We start from the raw sequence: 21248 nt of genomic DNA, 5'->3' as shown, positions 1-21248 counted from the left end.
AATTTTTGATGTTTTAGTGATTTCTTCAGAGCTACTAAAAGTTTACATGATTGTTAATATTAGGATTCATAAATTAGTTAAGATGCACATAAATTATCCTGGACATTCATGTTAATAAAATAAAAAAATATTTAATATCTAGTTATAATAACATAAATAATGTTGTGATTGTGAAACTAGCACAACCAAGGAAAACTTTTTCTTGTTGCCCTACTTAGATTACAGTAATATTGTAAATTTGGGTGCTGTGCTAATTTGAAAATAACTTCACCAAAATTTCACTAGTTTCTTGTATTTTATATGCATAGGTCCAATAAAATTTGTGGTATAGGGATACAGTGGTAGCTTACCTTTATTGGTATCGAATCCAAATTTAGACTTATTTGAGAATCAAGTTTATTTATTTTTAATTTTTATTTTAAGATTTTTTTTATATTTAAATTCAAGTTCTGTTGTTATTTTTTCCTTCAAAATCTCATATATATATATATATATATATAATTAATGAAATGAATTTAATACCCTAAACTTTAAAAATCTTCTACCTAATTGATTATTTTTAAATTTTTATATATTTTAAATTTTAAAGATAGAATAAATAAATTTAATATTTAATATCATAAATTATATTTAACACCTTTCATCATGATCCCATGACTACATACTTAATAACATCCAAAGAACATAGTCTAATATTAGACAATTTCATCCTAGATTATTTAGTACATGATAGAAACTCCTATATATGAGACTTATTATGGTTTGAAAGATTCATATTATCTATTAAGTAACGTCCAAAAAATAGAGCTTGCTTTTGAACCATTCCATATTTAGCAACTTAATAAATAATGAGAATATCAAATTGATTTTGAAATTGTGAAATGAAAAGATTATATGGTGATCAAAAATTTTATTAACTCATGTCCAAAGATCATGTATTAATTGATTATATTATTAATTTATCAATATCTGAAGAATAGAGTATGATATTAAATCATTCCATCCTAGGTCAATTAATTCATTGATCATATTATCTGGAAATGAACATCCAAAGGACGAGGTCAAATATTATACTATATTATATCAGGTCAGTTAACAATTAATAGAAACAATTAACACTAGGATCATTTTTTATTTTATTAATCTTATTATTTATTAATCAACATCCAAAAAAAGCATGGCATAATGTTAGAGCATACCATCTTAGGTTGATAAACAATTATTATTTTTGTAATGGTTTTTTTATTCTAATTTTTTTTTGAAAGATAATTAGTCCTTAGAGTTCAACATCATATTTTTACAATTACTCAATATTTTCAAATTTAAATTTATAGTTAGATTAAACCATTTTTTAATATCCATCCCACAAACCAAAAAACTTTAAAATTAAACCACACTTCTTTCATGTCAATAATCACATAACCAACTTAATCAAAACTAGCAAATTTCAATCTTATCATTAATTGTATTTAAAAAAAAAATACATACATCATTCACCTTGTATTTTCAAAATCACAATTCAATTTCAAAATTTAAACTTACAAACTTATCCACCATTATTGGATCAAACAATCAAACTCACATACTAAAAGATTTAAAAATCTAGTAACAAAATCTCAATCAAATCAATAATGCTCATTTATTATTCTAATTCTTTCACACAATGCTTACAATAACAAATCCAAAATCAATATAATATATCATCGTATCAAAATCATATTAACATAATCACAACCAAACAACATTAACAAATTTCAATGTAATCAACAATGCTTCACATTTCTCAATTTCTAGCTTTAAAATCATGAATTCAACCATTAACTTGCAATTTTCTCAATGAACCATTAGCAATTATCACATCCTTTTTCAATATAATGTCATACTCCCTTAAACACTAAAGACTAAATGAAGCATAACAAATCATATTCAAATTGAATGTCCTCATCCAAATTAAATCACACAAACCAAAAGGTTATCATTAACAACTAAACCACTTAATCTAATAACTATCTAAAATCAATATAAGGCCTGTCAAATTCACAAACCACATTCAAATCTCTAACTTGTTCAAACAAATCATATAGCCAAACATATAATCCACGAATCAAAATTAATGTTCAATTAAAAATACAAACACAATCCAAAAAATAGGCTCACAATCCACTTTCAAATCACTTGTTCAAATAAATCATGTAACTAAACATGTAGTTCGTAAATTAAAGCTTAAAGTTCAATTTAAAATACAAACATAATTCAGAGAATAAGCTTAACTTTTAAGGTTTAAGAACTTGAAAAATCACCCTTCAATGATGGAATGTGAGGTCATTAGAGCTATTAAAATTAGATGATGACGATGATGACAGAGATGATGTGTCTGTCTTACGCGAGATAAGACCACTAAAGCTATTAGCTTGTTTTCCACATGGTGATAAGGTTTTGGAGCGAATGAAAAGGTTGCATGATACACCAACTTTTTCTCTTTATTGATACTAACGATATAGTTCACCTTTACTAGAGATGAGAGATTAACTAGCTTGAAGTTTAGAACCTTTCTCTTTATACCCTCTTTTTTGTTTTTCTTCTTCCTTCTCTTGATTAGTTTGATGAATAAACTATTATGGTGTGCGTTTGATTTGTATTTTGATATCTTATGAGATATTATAAGAGAATGTAAGCTTTTATATGTGTTTTTAAGAGAGAGAAACATATTTCTCTTTTTGTTTTGTACTTTTGTGTGTGTGTGTGTTGAATAGTATGAGGGACTATGTAAGGACAATTTTGGCTTGTTTTTCAAGGAAAGAAAGCCAACTTTTGTTCTTTATTATTATTATTATTATTGTTTATTTCTTAAAGAGTGTTTAGTGGGAAATTTTTATCTAATTGAGTATGGGCTCCTTTTTTATGTTTGGGGTTGTTATTGTGAGTTAGAGAGACTAGCCACCTATTTATATAACCTAAATATTCTTTTCACGCCTAATCACTAAAATCTTCCAATTTTATTATCATGAATTCTCTACAAACTTTCTCCTTCTTATTCTAGCTTCCAATCTTTTCTAAAAGTCCCCTCTCTTTTAAAACAACATTGTTTTCCCTCTCATTTTCTTTTTGTAATGATTATTTTTAGACTAAACTAGTTTTTATTTTTTCAATTACATTTTAATCACTAAAAAAATGTCTTCTTGTTTGATTGATTTTTCTTTTTTCTTTTAAATTTTTTTAAGAAATTGTAAATATGAAAAAAAATAAAAATGGTTGAAAATTATGAAATAACCAGAAATTAGCCAAATCGCGTCAAAAATGTATTTTTTGAGAATTTAATATTTTTTGTATTTTTTTCAATCTTTTAAAAATATATTGAAAATGAGGTAAAAAAATGAGTGATGACATTAAGGAATGCTCTTCATAGTGGAAGCGACTATTTCAAAAAGTTAAAGTACTAGTATTCTCGTGCCTACTTTCTTGTACATTATTCTACTCTATTCTTTCAAGGAATTAAAGTTGGCTTTATACTTTCAAAGGTGTATGCAATGGAGCTAAGTGCCTAGAGTACTTATGGTGGGATTTGGGGGTGGGATTTGGGGGGGGGGTGTAGTTACTCTCTTATGTCCTCAAGGGAGCTAAGTGCCTAGAGTACTTATGGTGGGATTTGGGGGTGGGATTTGGGGGGGGGGGGGGGTGTAGTTACTCTCTTATGTCCTCAAGCTTCTAATTCATAAGTTTGGAAATAATTTTTAGTGATAGCTGTGAAATGAGAATGAATTAGATTTTGTTCAAGTTCTCATAGTTGACACCATTAATAAAGTCAGGAAAACTTAAGGATTGGATTGAGTTTTCAATGGCTACATGTTGAGCTAAAGTATGAGGACTTAAATGTAGGCTTTGTCTCTAGGTTGGGTTTCTAAAACAAGTTTTCTATCAGAATAAGAGGACTTTTTATGCATAAGTCAATAAATATGGGAGGAGAAAAGAGAAATGGAATAAAGATCATATAGAGTGTGTGTGATCGAATAAATTGGAGTGTGGTTATTGAATGAACTAGAATGACATCTCTATTTTACCTGGTAATTAAAAGTATTTATAGACCTTAATCACATCAGCTTACCTTGTGGAGATTGTAGTTGCAAGTAACTCGTGGGTGTGTGGAGTTGTAAGTGAGTTATTGATAGTTATGCTCGTTGTGTTATTAGAAAAGAGGTTGGTGCTCGTCATTAGTTATGGTGCTTCATTGTGTCAAGAGAGGTTGATACTCTTGTTCTACCTGAAGGATTTGTGTGCACTACGAACATAAAATGGATGGCTTTGTAAGTGTGCAAATGTGTATCTGTTGGTAGTGGTGGGTGTCCATTTTAAGTTTTTGGAACTCAAAAAAAATATATTAAGATAAATGTTTGAGGCAGAGTACTAGGTCGAGGCTAAAAAATATAATGAGTAGCTCATTGGACTGTATGGTGAGTTAGTGTGGGTGAAGCCGTTCTAGCTAGACCCAAACTAATAGAGTTTTTTTTTTTTGTGCTCTATCATAAAAGAATTGTAATTACAAATAAAAAAAATATTTGTTACAGCAGTCCCACTACCATAACAAATAAAAATAATATTTGATGTTCTAGTGATCTCCTCAGAGCTACTGAAAGTTTACATGGTTGTTAATTTTAAGATCTGTAGATTAGTCAAGATGCACGGAAACTATCCTGAACATTCATGTTAATAAAATTAAAAAATATATTTAATACCTAGTGATAATAACATAAATAATGTTGTGACTGTGAAACTAGCACGACCAAGGAAAACTTTTTCTTGTTGCCCTAGTTAGATTACAGTAACATTGTAAATTTGGGTGCTGTGCTAATTTGAAAATAACTTCACCAAAATTTCACTAGTTTCTTGTATTTTATATGCATAGGTCCAATAAAATTTGTGGTATAGGGATACAGTGGTAGCTTACCTTTATTGGTATCGAATCCAAATTTAGACTTATTTGAGAATCAAGTTTATTTATTTTTTATTTTTATTTTAAGATTGTTTTTATATTTAAATTCAAGTTCTGTTGTTATTTTTTCTTTCAAAATCTCATATATATATATATATATATATATATATAATTAATGAAATGAATTTAATACCCTAAACTTTAAAAATCTTCTACCTAATTGATTATTTTTAAATTTTTATATATTTTAAATTTTAGAGATAGAATAAATAAATTTAATATTTAATATCATAATTATATTTCTCTATCCAAATATTCTGGTTTAAATTATATAAAAACCTAGTAGCTTAAATATCGTTTCTTCCTTGTTTAAACAAAAACTAGTAAAATTAAAATCTCTTCTTTGTTTTTATTTTTAATTAAAACAAAAATCTGCAGAAGGATAATTAAAATTATAATATACTAAGTTTTAGTTTTAAAATATAAAATTTCTTAGTTATGTTATTAAAAATAAAGGTATTTACGTTTTCTAATTAATTTTATATGTAAAATATAAAGAAAACCTTAAAAAATAATAATAAAACTTGGATTTAAATATATTTAAATAAAAAAATAAAAACTAAAATTGAAAATAAATCAACTAACTCTTAGATAATTTTAAATTTAGAAATTGCACTACCTCGAGAAATGTAAATATACTCAGAAAGTCTTAAGCCATTAAACAGTCATTTCAAAATTCTGATCCACAGAAAAGTACTGTATCCAAAGTCAAAGTTGGTATTTATTTTTATGTTTTAAAAATAGTTTTTAAGAGTTTAATTTTTTTAAAATTAATATCTTTAATGTTTTTAAATTGTTTTAATACATTAATATTAAAAATAAATTTTAAAAAATAATAAATATTTTAATACATTTCTAAATAAATAAAATATTCATTACCGCTTTATGATTGACTCTTCACTGTGAGCTAGCTGTATGCTTGAATTTTGGATACCACGGGAAAGTATTATCGGCATCAAAGCCAATGGCGAAACAGTGCCTTCCCTTTCTTTTGTTATTACAGGTTTGCTTACATCTTGCTGCCGCCCACTACATTGTCAAATTTCTTCCCGGGTTTCAGGGGCGGCTTCCCTTCCACCTTGAAACAGGGTGAGCTTCTGACATTTTCATTTACTACTGCACACACATACATAAAAAAATACACATAAATTTTGATCAAAATTACGTTCATGTGTTGGTGAGTGTGTGGAGTTATCAGATATGTTGGAGTGGATGAAGCAGAGGATGTGCAGCTCTTCTACTACTTCATCAAGTCCCAGAGGAATCCAAAAGAGGACCCTCTCTTGCTTTGGCTAACTGGTGGCCCTGGCTGCTCTTCCTTCACTGGTCTTGCTTTTGAAATCGGTAAGAGAAGAGACATCAGCTCACTCAATTTCATATAGTACTGTAACTGAAACGGACAATCACTATAACTATATATATGGAGTTTATCCAGACATTGAAGTTTCATGAATTTCTGATGTTTTATATGCGTAGGTCCAATAAATTTTGAGGAAAAGGAATACAATGGGAGCTTACCTACATGGGTTTTGAATCCATACTCATGGACACAGGTGACACTGCCTTTTGTATAGAGCAGGAATTGCTGTGCATTCTTTACATCATTATTCTTATATATGGCTGCGCTTGTTATTAAATTTCAGGTTTCCAGCGTAATATTTTTAGATTTGCCTGTTGGCACTGGATTCTCTTATGGAAGAACCCCACTTGCTCTTCTGAGAAGCGATTCCAAACAAGTCTCGCAAGCTGAGCAATTTCTTCGAAAGGTACAACTTTCTGGTCCGTTTTACGGTTGATAGGAAGAACCTGTGAATTTATTTTAATTATTCTTTTCTTGATTTTGTTATATAGTGGCTAATGGATCATCAAGAATTCCTCTCAAATCCAGTCTACATTGCTGGTGACTCCTACTCTGGCATTATCGTTCCAGCTGTAGTTCAAAAGATTTCTAATGGTATAATAACAAATTGATCATTATGTTATCGAAATGACAGGGTCTGCTTGCATTTTGTTTCCTATATTTAATTGTGTTCTAAGCTTTTTGAAAAGACGTAATTGTTAGAAATTATTGAGAAAACTATGTCTCTGGTGGAGGCATTCAGAACCGAAACAGAGACATCCTTTCTTACTGTGTTGCAGAAAGTGATTGCTCTGTATCCCATCCTGTGGAATGGCATACTCAAGTTATGGGGGTAGATGGTGTTTGGAGAGTGGAAAGAATCATAGCAGGCTTTAGTGCTAGGGTTTAGTGAAAGATAACTTGGAGAAAATGATATAGAGAAATTGTAAGGAGTTGATACAGGGAGATAGAATCCTTATATTACTTCTAGGCTTTTCTAATTCGTTCTTGAGATTGAGTGCATTTTTCTTCTAATCTATGATCAATTTGATTTAGTGGAATTCCAGTAGTGTGGTTGGGGGAAGGTAGAACTAGAAGAGGGCTGGCTCTAAGAGGCTGAAAGGGAATCATAAGTTGGATTTTCTCTATTTATGCAAAACTTGCTGTTCTCAAGCTTTAGAGCTATTGGTTTGCAAAAGGAGTATCCAGGTTCGTGAAGTTGCTGATCTGACTGTGATGGGCTGTCTATTAGTCTCTTATCCTTCTATCATATAGTGTGGATGGTGTCTGTTTCTCGCTTTCATCAGGGCGGTGGTTTGCGAGATCTCTTGATTACTTTGTTATGCTGAAGCTTGCTACTGCATAGTTTTCTTCTTTGATCTGTTGAATTGAGCACTTGAAATGGTGATGGCAATCATATCAAGAAGCCATCAGCTTCAACAAGATATATTTGTGGGAGTCCTCAACTAATCTGCGCGAATGGAGTTTTGGTAGCATTCATTTTTTCTTTCTTTCTTTCTTCTGCAGGACTTTTTCATGCAGCTTCTGTCCATTTTGGTGCTTCATCTCACTAATAATCATCATCATCATCCAAAGTTCTTATCTACAAGGAGCTCATGAATGCATGCAGTTTGTAGGAGTCAACATATGTGTTAGTACATGAACTTAAATTTAATAAGTCCCTAAAGAGTCACTTAGAACTCTATACAAGAAGTGTTTTATAGCTCGTTCTGCAACGCAGTGGACCGCATTGAAAGCATCAAAATGATGCTTTCAATGCAATGCACCACGTTGCCAAATGTATCCTTAGTCTCTGCTTAAGATTAGAAACATGTAGGCACGTATTCAAGTACAGTAAAAGACGTTCTTCCTACATTCAAGAATTTCTCACCTTCTGTTGCTGTTAGTAACTTATTAAGTAACATACTAAATGAATGAGTTGTGTTTCCACCATGCATGGTTCCTTTCCTCCTCCCAGATTTTTTTATAACAGTTAATTTATGTCACATATGACATTTAATTGCTTTTTTCCTTTTTCTTGTCTCGCATGAGATTATCTTGAAGCAAGCTGTTCAATGGTTGCAGGGAACAGTGATGGTATCAAACCGCAAATAAATCTCAAGGTTGTGATTATTTATTCCATTATTCTCTTTCTTGTTCATACAAAAAGATTGTCATTGATTGCGCTATAAAAAAATTGCCTATTTTGTAGCAAAATTACTGGACTAAATTTATTAAAAAAAGAAGAAGAGGAGGAAACAAGAATATACATTGCATGCTTACATCTAAGATTTGCTGATGGAAGTGGTCGCTAATTTGTACGGTTGCAGGGATACATACTTGGGAACCCTATTACTGATCCTACTTTTGATTTTAACTCAAGGATTCCATTTGCTCATGGAATGGGACTTATTTCTGATGAACTCTATGAGGTGATTCACTTGGTGTCATAGAGCCTTGCTTACTGGCTTGAAATTATGTCTAACAAGTGTCACAAATTGTTTCAGTCACTGATGAAAAGTTGTGCAGAAGAATATCAAACGATAAAACCGAGCAATGCAGAGTGTTTGAAAAATGTAGAGGCTTTTGATAAGGTACTCATCCATAACTTATATCCTGCGAAATCCCCTTCATGTTTTTCCCCGGAACTCATTGCTAATGCAAATAGAGCCATTCGCTTTCTCAGTGCATTTCAGATATTGAAGATTCACATATTTTGGAACGCAAGTGTCCTCGTGTTCCCCCACACCAGATAAATGTATTGGGCAAAAGAAGATGTCTCGATGAGAACTCTCAAGAATTCCTCCATTTCGAAGCTGATCTTCCAAAAATCGGATGCCGCGTAAAGTCCCTTCTTCTTCCTTCTAATGTGCAATACACAGAGATAGATGCAATGAAATTAAGAAATTGCCAAGACAAGACACAATAATCTTTAAAGCTACACATTTCACCAGTTACTACTATATAAAATACGTAGGTCACACCATCACAACATTGTTGTAGAAATATTAAAAACTTTCTTATGTTCTTCTGTACAACAAGGATTCATATATATACAAGAGTTCCTACACTATCTGGGAAACTAGTTTAAAAAGGAACAGAAGTAGGCTAATTTAGGAAGTTGTTTCTGCTAACAATCTGCCTAATATTAAGAGGAGACAATTAATTATACAATAACAAATTATCACGTGCCAACAATTATGGTATGAAATACTGACAGATCAAGAACAAGGAGAACACACATAACTAACAGATGTTCTTTTTGATGAGTTTATGCGAATTTCTTTTCTCGTCCTCGCTTCATTTTGAAAATCATCCTTCATGCCTACAGACTTATGTACAACTCCTTGGTACATATTGGGCCAACAACGATAATGTCCGCCAAGCACTCCATGTGCGAGAGGTATGGGATTGAGAGTAGTAGTAAGAATTTTAACTAGCAAGAAATCATTGAGAGAATAATGCAACCCTATTTTGATGCAGGGAAGTATAGGGGAGTGGCAACGATGCAATTATAAATTACCTTATACTGAAGAAATTAAGAGCAGCATCAAGTATCATACAGACCTTGGGATAAAGGGTCACCACAGATTGATCTACAGGTTGTTTTTTTTTTTCATATCTCACATGTTAATTAATTGGTTTTGAGAGTAATTCTTTTCCTTAATCCTATGGTTGATATAGTCTCTCCTTGTGTTGAACAGTGGCGATCATGACATGGTGATACCATTCTTGGGAACTCAAGCATGGATAAGATCTTTAAACTACTCTATTGTTGATGACTGGCATCCATGGCACTTTCAAGGTCAAGTTGCAGGGTATGTTCTTCAAATGAATATTCGTTTTGATCAATTTGCTGGCATTCTGTGACTCTTCTCTAGCTCTTAATCTGCCTGTTGAAAGAGCCTATTAAATGAAGAAAATGAGTGATCTGGATGTTTGACTTGAGCATGTGCGCGCAGATACACGAGGACTTACTCTAGTCAGTTGACGTTTGCGACTGTGATGGTAAGAAATTCAGAATTTCTCCATTTTTTCTTGCACAGATGATTCTAACACTCAATTTCTAGCGCATATTTTGGACTTCATTGTTTGGCTAATATGTAGGCTGGTGGGCACACTGCTCCCGAACACAAGCCTGCAGAATGTTTTGCCATGTTTAAACGGTGGATACTTCAAGAACCGTTGTAAAACTAGGCTGCTACTGGAAGCGCAGTCATGGGAAAAGGTCACTGGCCATTGCATCGGGGGGGGGGGGGGGGGGGGGGGAACTAGTTTATATACTACGACGGGTATTCTATCCGAATGCTAATACTCCCAAGTCCAAAAAAAGAAATTAAGCACAGTGCATCATTTTAGTTCTGCTACTATCAATGGAAATTAGCCACAATTAATTATTGTCAAGTTTATTGCTAATGAGCTATATAATACTTAGCAAATCTACCCTTCGTAAAAAGAGAGAAGTTTGTATTTTTGTTCCTGATCAAAAAATTTGCAGCAATAAATGCTTATTTTGCTTTTAGAACTAGATATCGATTTGTGCTTCACTGCTCATTAGATTTTTTTTTCAAAGTCAAATAAATTGAAAATTACGTGTGTTAATAAATAAAAAATATCAAGAAATATGTGTAAATTAAAATATTTAATTTTATAAGATGAGATATTATTGCCGATGAATTTATCGACGGAAAAAGCACGCAAAACAAAAATTATCCGTTTCATTCCGTCAGTATTTCTCTCGGCAAAATACCTTATATAATTTCATTTGTAATTATTTAAAAATATATTTTTAAAAAATATATTTTACAAAACTATAAAATAATTAAATTAATATAAATCAACACTCTATAACTCAAAATGCTTGGAAAAAGAAGAAGAAAATAAGCTCAAACAAATTTGCAACAAATAAATAACATGAAAAAATAAATTCAAGTACAAAAATTCATATGAAAAAAAGTTAAAAATCCTATAAATAAATCAACTAAAAATTGATTTCATATGAAAAAAAATAATTCCTACAACAACATTCATATAATTATGAGGAACAAAAACAATTAAAAATAAAATAAAAAAACAAATATAATGAAAAAAAACACAAAAAAGAAGAAAAAATAAAAATCTTACCTTAATGTAATTGCAAGTGAAGCTAAGAAAAGAAAAGGAAAAACAAATTTGTAAAGTATACTAATTAAAAAAAAAACTGAGAAGAAAAAAAGAGAGGAGAAGAAGACATACCTGAGTATGGAGGAGAAGAGAAGTAGTTTAGGAGAGAAGATAATAAAAAGAAATGGATATTGATGTGTTTTACATATGGGGAAGAAGAAGAAGAAGAAGAAAGGAGACGAGTCTATTGTGAAATTAGGGATTATAGGCTTTTTATTGGAACTTTTTATTGACGGATTTACTGATAGATAATTAAATATTAATATTTTTAATCATTTCATCGGTGATTCCGTCTGTAATATTTAATTTAATAAATTTTTTTAAGAAACTGCCAAATATTACTAACGATTTTCAATCCATCGGTGATTTTGTCTTTAATATTTAATTTAAAATTGTAATTTAATTTTAATTTTTCAGAAAACCACCAAATAACGCCAACGACTTTTCAATCCGACGGTGATTTTGTCTGTAAAGAACAATAATTAACATTGCAATTGAGAAGTGAATAGTTCTAGAGTACTCTGTAAAATACCGAAGGAATTTTTCGTCGGTGATTTCCTTTGTAATTGACAAGATGAACAGTATTCACAATTTACCGACGGTTTTCCTGATAGATTTACGAATGGAATTTATTCTGTCGGTAATTTCATTGGTAAAAAATGACATGTCATCTTTTTTTTGCTTTTTTTTAATTATTTTTTTCCTATTGTAATTCCCTCAGTATATACGGATGAAATATATTCATCGGTAAAATTTATCTGAAATTTACCCATGAAAATATTCCCTCGATATTTTCGTTTGTATTTATCAATTTTCTAGTAGTGTTATATTATTAATATTGTATTTACTCATGGCTACCCTCTTACAACCCTAATGGCATTAACTCCACCACTAACCCACGGTACTTGTAGCCTTCAACATGTTCGCCGTTTTCATTCAAAAACATACAAGAAACAACTAAATCTTTTGAGAAGAACAAGTTTAGTAAATCCATAGCTTATTTAAATTTGTATACAGTAGTCAATCAAGCCTATACCATATGAGGGCAACATGACTAACTACTCATGAGACCTCTAATTGTCTCCCTCTCAACGTACCGATGTATATATTATCCCTAATAATAGTTTGCACTACATGCATCCTATGATGTTTGAACCACTCTAGCATTTGCATTGACATCTCTCCGTGTTTAGCTATGAATATTGAATTATATTAGAAACCTTATGAAAGCATCATAACCTCCTTCTGATATAGAGTTCAAAGACCTTGCAGCTGCTCTTAATTATAACTCTAGCAAAATCAATATCTTTTATTGAATTTCACACTTCACTATTTAGTCAAGAATTTATCAACAAAAATAGTTTTAGCTCACCTAGGCCGCTCCATGATTCCCTAACCAGGCCATGATCAATTCTGTAGTAATTACTTCATTTCGTTATTATCAATAGATTTACTTATGGAAAAAGTATGCAAAATAAAAATTATCCGTTTCATTCCATCGGTATTTCCCACGGCAAAATACCGTATGTAATTCCTTCGTTAATTATTTATAAATATTTTTTTAAAAATCTATTTGACAAAACTATAAAATAATTAAATTAATATAAATCAACACTCTATAATACTCAAAATACTTAAAAAAAAAAGAGAAAATAAACTCAAATAAATTTGTAACAAATAAATAACATGAAAAAATAAATTCAAGTACAAAAATTCATATGAAAAAAATTTAAAAATCCTATAAATAAATCAACTAAAAATTAATCTCATATGAAAAAAAATCCTACAATAATATTTATACAATTATTAGAAACAAAAACAATTAAAAATAAAATAAAAAACAAATATAATAAAAAAAACACAAAAATAAAAGAAAAATCTTACCTTAATTTTATTGCAAGTGTGAAGCTAAGAAAAATCCTTGCTTTCTATACGTCAATTTGCTATCAATAATAATAATATATCTTTTGAATTCTATGATTATTTTTATCTTCTTAAGAATTGTACTTTCAAGGCTATCATTGTTTTCAGCATAGTTAATTATCGTGTCCTTTCTACTCTTTTTTTCTATCACCTAGATTTTGGTCATCCTCATTCATATGTGTTGTATTATTTAGTTTCTAATCAATATTTTCTTGTGTTGTTATATTTTTTAAAACTTTAATTATATTACCTGTCCCTTAGACAAATCTAATAGATCAATTTTACATCTTTTAGAATATATGACATGCTCCTCTAGATTTACTATTTAGTGGAACCTTCCTCTACAAAGTAATATTTTACTTCGATAAAAAGTATTTGTGCATAAAACAATATTGATAACTAAATATGACTTTTTTTTTATTAAAAATTAATATTTTACATCCCTAAAAAGTGTTTGTATATAAGATAAAAATATTTTATTATTTATTATTTTAATTTTCTTTGTTTGAAAAACTTGCAAAAAAATATATATGAAGAACCTCATCAAATTATTTTTCAAACCTACTAAAATTTTTAAAACTAGTTTTCTTGTTCTCTAGATTAGAAATTATTGGATTTGAACTAAAAGTTTAAAATTTTCTTTTTTATGACTTTTTTTTAAAAAATAAATGGAGTATTACTTTATTTATAAAGACAATTCCTTGGAAACACATTCTAAAATGATGGGAATTACAATCCAAGGGCTTGGGAATGTGAGTAATTTTTCAGGACCATATAATACTAACACTAATATTGATTGGACATATATACCCTTAATATTTTTACTAATAGATATTGTAGTTCTATGATTTCATGCATGCATCTTTAATGTTAACTTTTTATGTTATTTTTTTAATCAAAAAGTTAGTTTTCTATACCAAAAAATGAATTCCTTATTTGGGTCTATTTCAATATTTCATTTTTCAATACTAGTAACATGTATTTCTATGTATATACTTTTTTTAAAAAAAGCAAATATTAATATTTTAATTTTAGATATTTTGAAAATTGCAAATTTCTTTAAACTCTTTATGAATTCCCAAGGATGAACCAAACATAGTACGTAAACATATATTACTAGCAATTTTTATTTTTCCCCAAACACATATATCTATCTTAAGTTTTTATCAATCTTCTTTTTCTTAATTTAATAATATTCGATTAATTTGATTTTTAAGTTCAAATTGATTTGGTCTCAAGTTCACTTAATTGATTTTTTTTAGCTCTTTTAAATATTTCTATCTTAAGGGTAATTCTTATAGTTAATGAGATATGAATTCATTTTCTTGGTTCTTTTAGATTGAACTAAGAAGATAGTATATAAGAGACTTAAATAAATTAATTCCTTTGAATTCAGTACCATACTAATACGAGAGATGTGCTCTTATAAGATTATCTACATAAAAGATTTAATTCTTTTTTTGTATCTTTTCTTTAGTCCTTTTTTGTATATACTTTTCTTTTGTTGGAGGTTATTCGATATACTTTTTTTGGGTCATTTTTTGTATCTTTTCTTTTGTTGGAGGTAATTTATTTGGTCTTTTTTTTATATTTTTCTTTTTTAATACTTTTCTTTTGTTGGATGTTATTTTTTTGGTCTTTTTTTTATATACTTTTCTTCTGTTGGAGGTTATTTTTTTTATCTTCATTTTTTATACTTTTCTTTTGTTGGAGGAAATCTGTCGTTTTACATTAATCAAACGAAGTGTTTCCACTAATGGAAGAATGGAAAATGCTTCTCCTTTAGGGACCTAATTGATAAATATATTAATTTGAGAGCTATATTGAAAATCTCTATATCGTAATTTTGCAATTAATTATCTTAATTTTTCAGTTAAATGAAAACCTCCTCTACTATAAAATATATCTTCCCTTCCATCCTTTTCTTTCCAAGACCATACCAATCTTCAAACTCTTTCCATATAAAAATCTCTCTCTTCTTCTATCCCTGTTTGATCTTTTCTAGAGAAAATGAGTGGAGGCAAGCCTTCTTCAAAAAGGAAAGGAGTTGAAAAATATGAAGATGCATCAGTAAATACAGAAGTAGAACTTCATGTTGAACATGAGGCTATTTTTCATGATCACGTACCAATTGTTTCATATTACAACGACCGTATCACACCTCTCCTTGATGCAGTGGACCGGCTGAGGCAACTCCAGGTAGTGAAAGAAGGCATACAACTTCCAACCATTGTTGTTGTTGGCGATCAATCTTCAGGCAAATCCAGTGTTCTTGAATCGTTGGCTTGTATCAATCTTCCTCGTGGCGATGGAATTTGCACTAGAGTGCCTCTCATTATGAGGCTTAAACATCACCCATCTCTTGTACCAGAGATTTTCTTGCAGTTCAATGACAAAACAGTGCCTACTGATGAAGCCCACGTTGCTGATGCTATCAATCTTGCCACTGATGAGATTGCAGGAAACGGTAAGGGCATATCTAACACTGAATTAACTCTTGTAGTGAAAAAGAATGGTGTTCCTGATCTTACTCTTGTTGATCTCCCTGGAATCACAAGAGTTCCTGTTCATGGTCAACCTCGAGATATCTATGAGCAGATAGCAAATATTATAATGAAGTATATAAGTCCTGATGAGAGTGTTATCCTTAATGTTTTGTCTGCGAGCGTTGATTTTTCCACATGCGAATCCATAATGATGTCAAAGAAAGTCGACAAGAACGGTGAGAGGACTCTTGCTGTGGTTACAAAGGTTGATAAATCACCTGAAGGGTTACTTGAGAAGGTCACTAGAAATGATGTGAATATAGGCCTTGGTTATGTGTGTGTTAGAAACCGTATTGGTAACGAGTCTTATGAGGATGCAAGGAAGGAAGAAGCTGCACTGTTTGCTACACATCAACTTTTGTCCAAGATTGATAAATCTACAGTGGGTATTCAAGTTTTGGCTCAAAAACTGGTGCGAATTCAGGCCAATATTATTGCCAAGTGTTTGCCTGATATCGTCAGAAAGATTGATGAGAAGTTGAAAGCGAGTATTTCAGAGCTGAATAGGATGCCCAGGAGGTTGTTGTCAGTTGCTGAGGTCATGGCAGCTTTAACAGGCATTATTGGATCTTCCAAGGAGTCTTTGAGGAAAATCCTTGTAAGAGCGGAAATTGATGAATACCCAGATGAAAAAGAAATGCACTGCACTGCTAGATTGGTTGAAATGCTCAATCAATTCTCAACTGAACTTCATAAGTGCTCTGACCATACAAAGAATTTTATGATAAATGAGATTGAGGTTTTGGAGGAAAGAAAAGGGATTGCATTGCCCAATATCCTAATTCCTCACACTGCCATCCTTACCATCCTGCAGCCAAAGTTTGAAGAAATATCAGAACTACCAATAGGGTTTGTTGAAAAAGTGTGGACTTACATTGAAGGTGTGGTCATTTCAGTTTTGGATCGTCACTCGGAGAACTATCTCCAACTTCAGTTATTTATCAGACGAGTAGCCCATAAACTTGTATCTAAAATGAAAGACCGGTCCATTGATTGGGTAACAGAGATCGTTCAGATGGAGAAGGGAACGGATTACACATGTAACCCAGAATATATGAAGGAGTGGAACGAGCTCATGGCACAGCAGCGTGCAGTCATTGACAACATGACGAAATTTGGATTTTCCAAGGTGACGATTGATGGCTCGAGAGAGGTTGTAGTGGAACATCTTAGGGGTCATAAGCATGTTCTTCTTCAAGCTTTTGACTTGAAGATGAGGCTGATTGCTTACTGGAAGATTGTCTTGATGAGGTTGGTTGACAATATGGCTCTGCATGTCCGGCTCAGCATCCGAAACTTGGTGAACAAGGAGATGGAAAAGGAGATTGTTAATGCGTTGTTGGGTACTGGTGGTGGTGTTGCAATAGAAAGAATGTTAGAGGAACCTCCATCTGTTGCTAGCAAGCGTGAGAGGCTGAACACAAGTATCAAGTTGTTGAGGGAGTCTAAAGAGGTGCTGGCAAATATCAGAGACAAAATTGAATGTGGTGATCACTAGCGCTTAACAGATTATGGAGCTTGTAATGCTTTTCTTGTTTCTTTTAGTTAATAGATTAGTTCTATTATGGTGTTTGTTATCTACTATGAGCTTCTGGTTTGCTAATTAAGCTAAGATACTATGAATGTATTACAGTGTGTGATGGTGAACTTTGTGAGGTGATTTGGGTAACTGAGTCTGCAAAATTGGATTTCTTTTGTGCTGCATATTTTGCTATCTCATCCGATAGTTTCCATGCGCAAGCCCTTCAAATGTTTAATCCCATACCCTTCTATGTTCTGTTTTCCATATTTCCAACTTTAGTATTTCCATCTACTGTAATTTGCCAGGTTGCCTTGTTCTTTGTTTCTTCTGTGTTGCGTTTTTTTCCTTGAAAAGATTGTCTGCTTATTTTGTAAGAAAAATCCAAATAGAACAGAATCTAGGAGTTGAAGTGTCGTGTTTATATTTGGCGGTGTTTTATTTTCTAAAACTAAAACTAGATATGCTCATGTATTGATAGACCTCTGGCACTATAAATACTTGTTAAGGCCCAAAAACTAAAACGACCATATGGACAGCAAAACATAACAACTGAAGAAAAGGCCCAAAAACATAGTTCAAGTAATTGTTAAGCAACAAGATGGTGAAGCGGGAAGCGGAAATAGACCAGAAGAGACATGTTTTGAGGGGAAAATTATCAGTAAAAGACCATTTTCCTATATTAGACTGCTTATTGTGTCACAAAGTGTAATCCAGTTGTATGCTTTTTTCTCACAGTCAATAATGATTCACCAGACAATGAAATTAGCATATTAATGGTAAATCAAATGAGCGGAAATAGTTGTTGTATCAGCACACAGCATTGCTCAAACGCATACCACATTTGAAGTTAGAAAGAAAAAGTAAGCAAACTCTGTGACATGAAGCTTCAATTCTAAAAGGTATTTAATACAAATCTTTCAGAACATATATTAGACTATGTCAAAAGCTGCACCAGCTAACTAACATAAAAGAGCTCCCCTTTACCTACATCTTAACAAAGTCAAAACAAATTTGAGAGAAATTCATCTTTCTGTTGGAACACATTCTTCCTTTGGATCATGTTCTTCAGGAGGAGCACCTTCTATGACGAAGAAGGAAACAACACGTTAGTTCATGCATGTTTTACTTACAATATATTAAATTGGATAATATTATTTTAATTAAAAAATGCAAATAATTCAACACTTGTCATTTAGATTTGAGTGACGTGAAATAAATTAACACCCACTACGCTTTTTGTTTTCTTGAGCTGACATCTATATACTCTTCCCCTCCATTAAATGTTCACGATCTTCCTTTTCTCATAAACTGACAAAACAGCCCTTGTAACTGTTAACTTTAGAAGTCTTTCTTTATTGTTTTCTCTATTCACGTCTTAACCTTCAGAACAGAGTACCCTTAGGTTTTATATAGAGAAGGATTTTAGTTTTCCTAATCAATATAATCTTTACTGCGGAAATTAAGGTTTCCCTTAACGTATGGGATTTTCTTTACGTAACAGCGTCCTATTTTTTCCGTAGTTTCTGTATTTTGACAGCTCACGTCAATATTTTCTCTTAAGTTGGTGCATATATATTTTTTATATTCAACTTATCAAGTGAGTTGTAGAAGATTTTAGTAAATACTATCTTCATGAGTATATCCGTCAACTGGTCTTCTGATTTGACGAATAGGAACCAAATAATTTTTTTATCCAGGTTATGTTTAATAAAATATTGATCCATCTCAACGTGTTTAGTGCGATCATGCTGGATAGAAACGTAGGAGATGTCAATGGCTGCCTTGTTATCACAAAATAAATTCATTTCAGAGCTAGGAGCAAAGCCAATCTCCGTGAGCAACCTTCTAAGCCCAAGAAGCTCACAAAGACCCTTAGCCATTCCTCGAAATTCAGCTTCAGAGCTGGATAATGCCACTCCTTTTTGCTTCTTGCTTCTCCATGTAGCAAGGTTGCCTCCTACGAATGTAAAGTAGCCTGATGTGGACTTCCTATCAGAAACATTTCATGCTCAGTCAGCATCCGTGTATCCATCAACATTCACCTGATTATTTTGTGAGAACATAAGTCCCTTTCCAGGAGAGGACTTTAAGTGACGTAGAATCCGAATTACAGCATCCATACGGTTTTCACTAGGACAGTGCATGAATTGACTCACTACACTTACATCGTAAGCACTATCTGGGCGGGTATGGGATAAATAGATAAGCTTACCCACTAACCGTTGATACCTCTCTTTATCTGCTGGCACTTGATCTGTATATTCTCCAAATTTATGATTTTGAACAATAGGAGTATCAGCTGGTTTACATTTCAGTAACCTTACTTCTGTTAGCAAGTCTAGTACATATTTCCTTTGAGAAAGGAATATGCCTTGTCTTGACTTTGACTACTTCAATCCCAAGGAAATACTTGAGCCCTCCTAAGTCCTTCATTTCAAATTCGGTTGACAATTGTTCTTGGAGTTTGGATATTTCTTCTGCAACATCTCCTGTAACAATCATGTCGTCTATATAGACTATTAGAGCTGTCACCTTTCCCAGTCGATGTGTTTAGGAAGAGTGTATGATCTGAATTGTTTTGTTGAAACCCATATTTTCTCGTAGCCGAACTAAACCGACCAAACCATGCACGAGGTGACTGTTTTAATCAATACAATGCTCGTTGTAACTTATATGTCACTCGTGCCTATGAGGAAGACGAGCATCCTGGAGGAATGTCCATATAAACCTCCTCCTCAAGATTACCATGGAGGAAGGCATTTTTTACGTCCAGTTGGTGCAATGGCCAATCTAAATTTACTACAAGAGATAGCAAGACTCTAACAGTATTTAGTTTGGCTATGGACGAGAAAGTTTCTTGATAATTTATTCCATATATTTGTGTATACCCCTTTATCACAAATCTTGCCTTGTGTCAATTGATAGACCCATCCGCTTTGTATTTAATGGAGAAAATCCACTTGCACCCCACTGTCTTCTTTCCCTTAGGTAGTTCCACCGGTGCCCATGTTTTATTTGTCTGTAAAGCCTCCGGTTCTTCTTTTATAGCTTTAGCCCAGTGTGGATCTGTCAAGGCTTCTTCAACGCTGCTGGGCATTTTACACGAGGACAAAGTATGTTTGACATTCTCTAATCTAACAATGTCTATGATCATGCATGTCAAATCTTTGTAAATAATAACAAGTTTTAAAATTAGAGATGCCCCGTAACGCGTTTGTTTGTGTTAAATATTTTACAAATATAAAATATTTTATAAATAAAATATTTATTTTACATGGAATTTTTTTTTTGATATTAGATAAATAATAATATATAAAATATAATGATGATGATGTATTGTAGTAATAAAATAGCTCTGATGATAATGATTATAATGATAAAGGTGATGATAGTAAAATAATACTGAAAAAGATAATGATAGTATGGTGATAATAAATTAATAGTTAAATATTAAAATGATATTATAAATGAATATATTTTTTGTAGAATATTTTATAGAATTTTGTTAACTGAAAATAGTTTTTAACAAATAAATGAAGAGCAGCCGGGGCCACCAGCTAGTCAAGGCAAAACGGGTCCTCTTTAGGATGCCTCTGGGACCTGATGAAGTAGTAGAAGAATTGCACATCCTCTGCTTCATCCACTCCAACATATCAGATAACTCCACACACCCACCATTGCATGATTGTAATTTTGATCAAATTCATTTCTAAGTATGTGTGTAGAGTAGTAAAATTTGTAAACCAGTAAAAGTGAAGGTATAAAGTG

General features: G+C 31.7%; 2 protein-coding genes and 1 pseudogene across 5 annotated transcripts; 2 read left to right on the top strand and 1 right to left on the bottom strand.

Annotated features, from left to right (window-relative positions):
* The first annotated feature begins 5882 nt into the window (after positions 1 to 5882).
* Positions 5883 to 10575, top strand: LOC133669395 (serine carboxypeptidase-like 17). Of its 4 annotated transcripts, none has more exons than XM_062089515.1 (14): positions 5883 to 6076; positions 6186 to 6331; positions 6464 to 6540; positions 6631 to 6753; positions 6839 to 6941; positions 8412 to 8449; positions 8657 to 8758; positions 8834 to 8920; positions 9013 to 9168; positions 9658 to 9729; positions 9810 to 9928; positions 10031 to 10144; positions 10289 to 10334; positions 10434 to 10575. In XM_062089515.1, exons 1-14 carry the CDS (start codon positions 5952 to 5954, stop codon positions 10515 to 10517), a joined length of 1392 nt encoding a protein of 463 aa, XP_061945499.1. In that variant the 5' UTR covers positions 5883 to 5951; the 3' UTR covers positions 10518 to 10575. The 4 variants fall into 4 exon arrangements, with proteins under 4 accessions (XP_061945499.1, XP_061945498.1, XP_061945497.1 ...); XM_062089514.1 differs by having other exon boundaries at positions 8412 to 8452; XM_062089513.1 differs by having other exon boundaries at positions 8379 to 8449.
* Positions 10576 to 15353: 4778 nt separating this feature from the next.
* Positions 15354 to 17742, top strand: LOC133669540 (dynamin-related protein 4C-like). Its single transcript, XM_062089727.1, has one exon. It carries the CDS (start codon positions 15423 to 15425, stop codon positions 17454 to 17456), a length of 2034 nt encoding a protein of 677 aa, XP_061945711.1. The 5' UTR covers positions 15354 to 15422; the 3' UTR covers positions 17457 to 17742.
* Positions 17743 to 18502: 760 nt separating this feature from the next.
* On the bottom strand, positions 18503 to 20577 carry LOC133669021 (uncharacterized mitochondrial protein AtMg00810-like; annotated as a pseudogene).
* Positions 20578 to 21248: the final 671 nt, after the last annotated feature.

This window comes from Populus nigra, chromosome 12 (genome assembly GCF_951802175.1).
Source record: "Populus nigra chromosome 12, ddPopNigr1.1, whole genome shotgun sequence".
In the NCBI taxonomy this organism is placed as follows: domain Eukaryota; kingdom Viridiplantae; phylum Streptophyta; class Magnoliopsida; order Malpighiales; family Salicaceae; genus Populus; species Populus nigra.
Note: the sequence above shows the minus strand (reverse complement) of the source record. Positions and strands in the feature narration are given on the sequence as shown.